The sequence below is a fragment of the Phaseolus vulgaris genome, chromosome 2 (genome assembly GCF_051622355.1).
Source record: "Phaseolus vulgaris cultivar YP4 chromosome 2, ASM5162235v1, whole genome shotgun sequence".
In the NCBI taxonomy this organism is placed as follows: domain Eukaryota; kingdom Viridiplantae; phylum Streptophyta; class Magnoliopsida; order Fabales; family Fabaceae; genus Phaseolus; species Phaseolus vulgaris.
Genome location: NC_143499.1, coordinates 37124248 through 37133962, shown reverse-complemented (window position 1 = coordinate 37133962; position 9715 = coordinate 37124248). Strand labels below are relative to the sequence as shown.

At 34.3% G+C, this 9715-nt stretch overlaps 1 protein-coding gene across 1 annotated transcript; it reads right to left on the bottom strand.

Moving 5' to 3' along the window:
- Window positions 1-7651: 7651 nt before the first annotated feature.
- Window positions 7652-9392, bottom strand: LOC137811773 (tetrahydroberberine oxidase). Its single transcript, XM_068613606.2, has one exon. The coding sequence runs from the start codon at window positions 9373-9375 to the stop codon at window positions 7759-7761; it is 1617 nt and encodes a 538-aa protein (XP_068469707.1). The 5' UTR covers window positions 9376-9392; the 3' UTR covers window positions 7652-7758.
- Window positions 9393-9715: the final 323 nt, after the last annotated feature.

Sequence of the window (9715 nt, the reverse complement as noted above, 5' to 3'; positions counted from 1 at the left end):
TGTTTTTTAATTTATGTTTGTGAGAGTAACTCAAATGTTTAAAATTACATAATAAATAATAGTGTTGACAAAAAAAAATTGCAATATGGAAGACTACTCTAACATGATACAAAAAGTTATATTTTTTATTAAATTGACAACGTAAAATAAATAATTTTTTAATTTATATTTTGTTAAACATGTACGATCAATTAAACTAATATTCACTACCAAGTAGTACAGTCAACTTAGTTAATTCTTCTAAGTCGATGCTAATTATTTTAACATTCTTAACCAATAAAAATATTTTATGTTAGCGTTAAATTAATGTCAACTTTGTCAAGACTAACTAATATAAATATAAAAATTAGTAAATGATGCTAGAAGTGCCTTCATGTGTGACGAAACTTGAATAATGGTGGCGGAAGCATATGAAAGAGGCGTGCAAGGATCTCCTAAGAGATGTGGTATCCTTAAAGGTGCATGAGATGTATGGTGAGTGACAGGTGAGGCCTAATCACTTTGAAGGGTGAAGAATGAAGATCAAACGTGATGTGATTCCAATAGCCACATAGAACAAGATTCTTGACACTTTGAGGAATCACCTTGAGCTGGAAAATGTAGAGGCACTTTCTTAGAAGTTGGATCATGGTTCTAAGATCAAGAACTCACCAATAACAAGTACCAAATCCCAAACTCATTTGGATGAACCAAATATTGTCAAATTGAATCAACAAAGAAATAGTAACTAGATCAACCGAACAGAATTAAGCTACTAAACAAAAGAACCGAACAGAATTTAAAAACAAAACAGAATATAGGTGCTGAAAATAGAAAAAACCAAAAGCTAGACAACTCAAAAACACAAGGTAACATGAACAATTGAAGAAGAAGAAAGGAAGGAGAAGAGAATGCTCATGAAGATGGAGGAATGGTTGGATGATCACGCCACTAGAAGAATGGATGCTCCTAGATGAGTGTGGAAGCCGCCACTTGGGGAAACCATGGTCCTTCAAGATAAGACTAGAGAAGAAGCTCAAAGCTCTCCAAATGCTCACTCCAATTTTGAGTATAGTTTCTTTAGATAAAATTCAAATCTGAATTTTACAAAGGAAGCACCTCTATTTATAGCCTAAGGTGCTGAAAAATAGGTGGGAAATTTCAAATAAACTCATTTGAAATTCCCACCAAAAACAAGTCACATGGGAGGTGTGACCTTTTTCTACTATGACACCTCCCTATGAGAATCAAATAAAGAAGGCTTTTATTAATGGAGGAAGAGGACATCCACCCTCACATTTGAAGTTCTTCCTTCTAGTCTTCTCAAAATTAAAAGAAGACATAAAATAAAGATGAGGCCCAAGCCCAAAGCCCAAGCCCAAGCCCAAGAAGACCAAAGCCCAAAGAGCCCAAGTCCATCCCATGAGGGGCAAGGCCAAGCTTTGAAATACTCTTGTATAGTTTTAGGAGGTGTGGTTATTAAATAAAGGAGTGTGAAAATGTAAAATAAAGTCACATTACCCATGTGACTTAGGAGAGTGGTGTAGGTGTAGTTTTTGGGAGGTGTCATAGTAGAAAAAGGTCACACCTCCCATGTGACTTGTTTTTGGTGGGAATTTCAAATGAGTTTATTTGAAATTTCCCACCTATTTTTCAGCACCTTAGGCTATAAATAGAGGTGCTTCCTTTGTAAAATTCAGATTTGAATTTTATCTAAAGAAACTATACTCAAAATTGGAGTGAGCATTTGGAGAGCTTTGAGCTTCTTCTCTAGTCTTATCTTGAAGGACCATGGTTTCCTCAAGTGGCGGCTTCCACACTCATCTAGGAGCATCCATACTTCTAGTGGCGTGATCATCCAACCATTCTTCCATCTCCATGAGCATTCTCTTCTCCTTCCTTTCTTCTTCTTCAATTTGTTCATGTTGCCTTGTGTTTTGAGTTGTTTTTGTTTCGGTTCTTCTAATTTTCCAGCACCTATATTCTGTTTGTTTCTTAATTCTGTTCGGTCTTTTCTTTTTAAATTCCTTTGTTGATTCAATTTGACAATATTTGGTTCATCCAAATGAGTTTGGGATTTGGTACTTGTTATTGGTGAGTTCTTGACTTAGAACCATGATCCAACTTCTAAGAAAGTGCCTCTATATTTTCCAGCTCAAGGTGATTCCTAAAAATGTCAAGAATCTTGTTCTATGTGGCTATTGGAATCACATCATGTGGTATCATGAGTCTTAGGTTCATTCTTGTTAATTGTTGAGTTGTGTGCACTTTAATTTCAAGAGCTCTTTAATTTCTTGCAATTTAAGTTTCTGTTTTAGAATTTTAATTGAGTTTTCTTGCTGTTTTTCTTTTGCTCCAAGTGTTTGTGGAAAGGTTTATGGCACTCATAATTCTTATGAGTATGGTTGCTCTTTTGGAATGGCATTATCCTTCCTAGAGTTTACCTTAAGCTTCCTTTCACTTGTTACAATTTGTGTTGTGTCTTTTAATTTTTGAATCATGTCAAGTTTTGTCTTAAGTCATGTTATTCCATATATGTCATTACTTCTAGTAGTACTTTTATTGTTTTGATTGTTTCTTGCTTTAGTGTCATATAATTTTCTGAATTGATGTTGATCCTTTGTGCATTTTCTTTTTAGAATTGAGTTCATACTTGTATTCTAGACCTATACAAGTTCCAATACATCTTTTTCTATTATGTCTTTGCTAGTTCATCATCCTGTTTTTTTATTCCTATTAGGATTCCTCTGTTTCTGAAAAAAGTGCTTACTGTTTTTCCTTATTGCAATTGATTTACGTACTGTAAAATTCTGAAATTCTGGATTTGAGATATTGAAAGTGTTAGAAAAGAATAGAAAAAAGAATCATTCAAAAATATGAAGTACACAAAAAATGATAAATAAAATAAAAAAAGTGTACATTCCTGCCGAAAAAAATACGGTAATCTGGCAGTGATTTTAAAAAATTTATTTCTCTCAATTGGCTTACTGTTTTTAATTGATTCCAGTGCCATTTTTGAGTTAACATCTTGAAGTTTCTGTGGTATAAATTTCATAATCCAGTTCGCTCTACAACGTTCCAGTTAAATCAGTGAATATCAAACACAGTTTGCATAAAAAAAAAAATTTCCAGTAGCTAAATTTTTTTTGTTTTCTTCATCTACTCTAGTGCTTTTCCTTAGGTAATCTTTTGTGTGCCTACTTTTCTCATTGAGTTCTTTATTTTCTTGATTGTCTTTCATTCTTACTCTTTGAGTTTGTCTTACATATAGTATTCCTTTTGCAATTACCTTTCCTTGCTTATACCTTTTCTTGTTTGTCTTTATTGTTTCTTTGGTTTTGTGGTGGTTTGCTCTTAAGATTGGTGTGCTTGCTTTGACATATTTCATTTGAGGATTCCAAGGCCTCAAGATCAGATTGGTGCAAGAACATTATTTCTTTGAGAGTGATATCTTTTCAGCCTTAGTTCATTTCGGCAGTTTCATTGCCAAAAAGCTCACTGTTTTTGCTAATTTTGTTTCTTAACTTGTTTGCTGTTTTTGTGTGTTTGCTGTTTTTTTATTTGCAAAATGGCTGGCTATTCAAGTGGTGCATCTTACAAACAGCATTCTCCTTCCAAAGCTTCAGTCCTTGGTGAAGAAGAACATAGAAGAAGGAGGCATCACCATCATTCTCATGAAGAGAGCTATAACCGTGACCAAAGATATCACCAAGTGTTCAACATTGCTTGTAAAAAAGTCCCTAGTTTTAATGGTGATAGTGATCCTAATGTGTATTTAGAATGGGAGACTAAGGTTGACCATTATTTTCATGTGTATAAGGTCCAAGATGACCAAAAACTTAGATTAGTTTCTTTATCCTTTTTGGGCTATGCCAAAGAATGGTGGCATAAAATTGTAATGGACATTATATATCGCAAGAAACCTCCCGTGGTTTCTTGGAATGCTTTGAAAGAGTGTATGCGCGCGAGGTTTGTTCCTCCTTCTAGGAAGGAACACTTGTTGAAGTTCCAAAGGCTTCCTCAAGGACATAGGATGGTAGATGAATACTTTCAAGATTTTGAAACAACTTTGACTAAAATGAATATGCATGCTAATGAAGAGTCAAAGATTAAATGGTTTGTACGTGGTTTGAAAAGAGATATTAGAGACTTTGTAGAATTAAAAGAATATTCTTCTTTAAAGAGCGTGTTTCGCAAAGCCATCAAGGTAGAATCATATCTTTTGAACAAAACTTTCAAAAATACTCATGATGATGCTTTCTACAACTCTTCTAGGAAGGATGTCAACAAAATTTCTACTCAAAATTCTCCTTCCAATTATTCCAAACAAACCATGTTTCCAAAAAAAGTTTCTACTACAAATCCTTCTACTCCTAAGTCACCTACCAAAACTTCAAATATCAAATGTTTTAAATGTTTAGGTTTTGGGCACATAGCTCTTCATTGTCCACAAAAGCAAATCTTAAAGATAAACAAGGTCAAACAAGACTTAATTCACCCACCTACCACAAGTAAAAATGAAATAGACAAAGAAGGCCAAATTGACATGGGTCTTATCCTTTCACCTCCAAGGTGTTTTCCTTCCTTATCTTTTTCATTACCCAAGGTTCCTATTTCACCACCATCTTGGTTAAAAAATGTTAGGGATGATTTGTTCATACCTCCTAATGGTTGTCACCATTTAAGAGGTCTTTTTCCAAAACATCACATCATTCCCAAACAAATTTTTCCAACTTGGTCGATTTATAGAACATCCTTTTCTGAAATCCCATTGTTTACAAATGCTAAGTCATGTTTACATTTTTCTTCCACTTTTAATTGTAAAACTAAACTGACTTTGTTATATGCAGGGATTCAGAATTCGTGGACGAATTCTCTCCAACTCGAGGAGTATGATGAGAATCAAATAAAGAAGGCTTTTATTAATGGAGGAAGAGGACATCCACCCTCACATTTGAAGTTCTTCCTTCTAGTCTTCTCAAAATTAAAAGAAGACATAAAATAAAGATGAGGCCCAAGCCCAAAGCCCAAGCCCAAGCCCAAGAAGACCAAAGCCCAAAGAGCCCAAGTCCATCCCATGAGGGGCAAGGCCAAGCTTTGAAATACTCTTGTATAGTTTTAGGAGGTGTGGTTATTAAATAAAGGAGTGTGAAAATGTAAAATAAAGTCACATTACCCATGTGACTTAGGAGAGTGGTGTAGGTGTAGTTTTTGGGAGGTGTCATAGTAGAAAAAGGTCACACCTCCCATGTGACTTGTTTTTGGTGGGAATTTCAAATGAGTTTATTTGAAATTTCCCACCTATTTTTCAGCACCTTAGGCTATAAATAGAGGTGCTTCCTTTGTAAAATTCAGATTTGAATTTTATCTAAAGAAACTATACTCAAAATTGGAGTGAGCATTTGGAGAGCTTTGAGCTTCTTCTCTAGTCTTATCTTGAAGGACCATGGTTTCCTCAAGTGGCGGCTTCCACACTCATCTAGGAGCATCCATACTTCTAGTGGCGTGATCATCCAACCATTCTTCCATCTCCATGAGCATTCTCTTCTCCTTCCTTTCTTCTTCTTCAATTTGTTCATGTTGCCTTGTGTTTTGAGTTGTTTTTGTTTCGGTTCTTCTAATTTTCCAGCACCTATATTCTGTTTGTTTCTTAATTCTGTTCGGTCTTTTCTTTTTAAATTCCTTTGTTGATTCAATTTGACAATATTTGGTTCATCCAAATGAGTTTGGGATTTGGTACTTGTTATTGGTGAGTTCTTGACTTAGAACCATGATCCAACTTCTAAGAAAGTGCCTCTATATTTTCCAGCTCAAGGTGATTCCTAAAAATGTCAAGAATCTTGTTCTATGTGGCTATTGGAATCACATCATCCTGTGTTTCCCACATTTCTATGACAAACAAACATCAGTTCTCTAACGTCCTGCTTGTTTGTTTTTTCATAATCACTGTGGGTTATGCATCTATGGCTATAATTGGTTATTTAATGTTTGGTGATGAGGTTGAATCACAAGTAAATTTAAACCTGCCTCTGGACAAAGTTAGCTCAAAATTAGCAATATACACTACCTTGGTACAACATAATCAAATTACAGGGATGGAGGGCACTAAGCGCTAAAGTGTTGGTGCGTCTTGTTCATAAAGTGTTGGTGCGTCTTGTTCACTCAGTGGTTGCTGCTGTTTTGATAAACTTGGTGGCAACTGAGGTAGTTCCAAGGTGAAATCAAGAGTTTAGCATATCAAAGTAGTGATTATGACATGAAGTAAGAAGTAAGAGGCTATGGAATCTATCTAGCAGTAGTGGCTGGGGTCATATCATTGCCATTTTATGATGCTTTAAGATGCAGCAGGCTCTGTCAAATGTATCTTTTCTACTAATATGAATGTTATAAATTAACGATTATCATCAAATCATAATCACAGAAAAGTTTTTAAGATAGTTTTATCAATAATATCGAACGAATTAAAATTAAAGTATTTCCTAATGTACTAGTTAAATTTTAATTTGTATAAAAAATATTGACATGTTGACTTACAGTTACGGTGATTGAAACTCTTTAGTACACATTGCTACTCTACTCATGATCATGTACGAGGCTAAATACTTTTAATATTGTAATGCAGACACACTTTTCAGATTTGTAACTGTGCTATGTTGGGGTAGATTTTGAATATATATAACATTTCTCGTACGTTGCATGCATGGTTTGTAGGAACCACATAGTCACTCTCTCACCTACGTGTATAGACGACAGCCAAAGAAAATGTAGCTGGAATATCTTCCATGTTGCGTCACGTTAAAAATGTGATTGAATTATATATGACCAGTTGTTCTGACAATATATAGATACCACGTTATTTGTGAGGAAAGAACATTCAAAAATTATCAACAAATATCATTAGGCATTAAAATTTTCTAAACTGTTTAGGTAATGATTGGACATTAATATCATTATTTTGATTATAACTAATTTTATTATTACAATTATTTTTATTAATATTATTTTGTTTATTAATATTACTGTGTTGTTAGAGAGAATAGAAGACAAATTTATTTTTTTTATTTTTTTTATCGGCAGAATCGAAGACAAATATTATAACTACGAGTCTAAATTAAAGCTTGAGTCTTTCGGAAGTAGAGTTAAGTGTGTATGTGATATGAGTAAGTGGAAGTCTGACATGTGAAAAATGAATATTGAATTTTAATAGATACTTAATGATTTGATAATTTGTATGAGACTTGATGATTTATGTTTATTAATTTCAAATTGAAATTTTATAGAATTTTGTTTTATAGAGCTAACTTACCCTGTTATTTGTTTGTATTGTTTTTTTATCTGTGATGACCGTGTATTTACACGGAAGCAGATGGTGTTACAGGTGCTCCCAATGAGAAGTTGAATGAGGAAATATTTTATTTCATTTTGAACAATTATTTTAATGTTTTTTTTTAAATATTTAAAGTATTATAAAGTGAAATATGTTTTGAAACATTTTAAGAAAGAGTTATGGACTTTTTTTTATTAAGTTTTACATATTCTTTTTAATATTTTACATAGATTATTATTTTTTAGATGTGGGTAAATATAAAATATGGGGATGTTACATTAATAAAACATATTTCTTATTAGGTATAATTCCAAACATTTGAATTACTCTCCGAAAAAACATAAATTAAAAGCATAACAACATATTTTATTTGAATGGTAGATACTAGATAGTTTACCATTCATTAAATTTATTTTATTTGAATTCTACATACTATATGGTTTAAAAATAATTTAATATTCTTCCATAGAGAGTATAGGAATACTTTGTTCGTTCCTGAAAAAGTTTTCAGGATCAACCTTGGTCTTCACTCTAGCCAATCTCTTGAAGTTATTATTGAAATACTTCAAACCCCAAATGCTGGCTTGGGTGTAGCTTGTGTAACCATTGTTATTTACCCCAATGTCAAGGTCTCTGTAATTTATATATGCAGCTCTTGGAGAATTTGAAACATAAGGTTCCATATATTTATACTCTCTTCTAATAAAATTCATGTGTCTTTGTGCTATCTCGTCCCCTTCCTCTTGCCAGCTGACCCAATAGTGTATATGAAAAATGTATTGAGATCTGTGCGAGAACGCAATTTCAGACTCTGAAATCTCGTTCATTATGCCCCCATAAGGAGCCAATTGAAGTTGAGCATATTCAACCTTAGCGTCACAAAGCAAACGCCATAATCCTCGTAATCCCTCAATAGGAATGGGTTGTTTCACATAATCAGATTTTGCTTTGTAATTTCCAGAACGAATTTGAGTTTGGTTGAGCATAGATTCGGGGGGTTCATTGCCTGAAGATCCAATCAACACAGCATTGGTGAAAACAGCTGACCCAATCCAACTCGTCTCTTTACAGTCGTTTCTGTCCAAACCCAACTCTGGGAGGCTGTTTTGCATCAATGGAATAAGCTCTTCTACTCCTCCCAGAAACAAGGACACAAAAATTGCTTGAATTGTTAGCTTTCCATGTTGACTTGAATTAACCCTTGCTATGTCCACCCTAATCATTATGCGTTCGTCCAATTTATGGGCCACAAGCTGCCACTTTTGAATGATCTCGGTTGCATTCTCTTCCAATGTCCTTGAAACATTGAACACTGTCACAATTGATGGAACTGGAACCAGTTTTACCTTCCAAGCCACAATGACTCCAAAGCTTGCTCCACCACCTCCTCTAATGGCCCAAAACAGATCCTCACCCATGGCTTGTCTGTCAAGAAGGTTACCATTCACATCGATTATGTGAGCATCCATGACATTATCAGCAGCAATACCGTACTTACGCATCATGAGTCCATAACCACCTCCACTGAAGTGGCCACCAATGCCCACACTGGCGCACACACCGGCTGGGAACCCTAGCGTTTTGCTTTTCTGGCTAATGCTGTAGTAAAGTTCACCAAGGGTTGCCCCAGATTGAACCCATGCAGTTCGGCTTTCTTCGTCAACTGCGATTTGTCGAAGGTTTGAGAGATCAAGGAGGACAAATGGAACCTGGGCAACGTAGGAGAGACCCTCGTAATCATGGCCTCCACTTCGGGTTCGAATCTGCAGGCCATGGCGTTGGGAACAGATTATAGTGGCTTGAATTTGGGAAACATCCAGTGGTGTGACAATGACAAGGGGTTTTGAGCTTGAGTTGGAGAATCTACGATTTTCAATGGTATGATCTAGGAGAGAGGAGTATGAAGAGTTGGTTTGGGTGTAAACAACATTGGAGATTGTGTTGGTGATGTGGGGATAATTGTAAAGACATCGAACAAAGTTTTCATGAGGATCTGGTGAAGAAGGTTCAAAGGAAAAAAAGAGTGCAATGGCAGTAGCAAAGGTGAAGTAGGAGCTTAGATATTTCATTGTAATTTGAGAAAGAGCAATGCGGAATCCCTAATTTATAGTAATCTGAAGTCTGATTTTAGACCACTCATTCTTTGATATCCTTAACTGGAACATTTACTTCATATTTCAATAAATTATTATTTTATTATAATATAACCTTTTATTAAAAAAAATTATATTTGAAGAATGAGGTTGTTGGAAAAGATTTCTTCCATATCATACACAGTAAAATATATATATATATATATAAAGTAATCTTATAATAATATAATAATATTTAAAATTAAAAAATAAATTAAATATGATTAAAATATTATTTTATTAATTTGAGAAGTAGATTTTTTTTAGTGGTAACATA

Excerpts from the sequence above, each read along its gene's own strand:
- LOC137811773 (XM_068613606.2), bottom strand. The coding sequence starts at position 9,375 with ATGAAATATCTAAGCTCCTACTTCACCTTTGCTACTGCCATTGCACTC.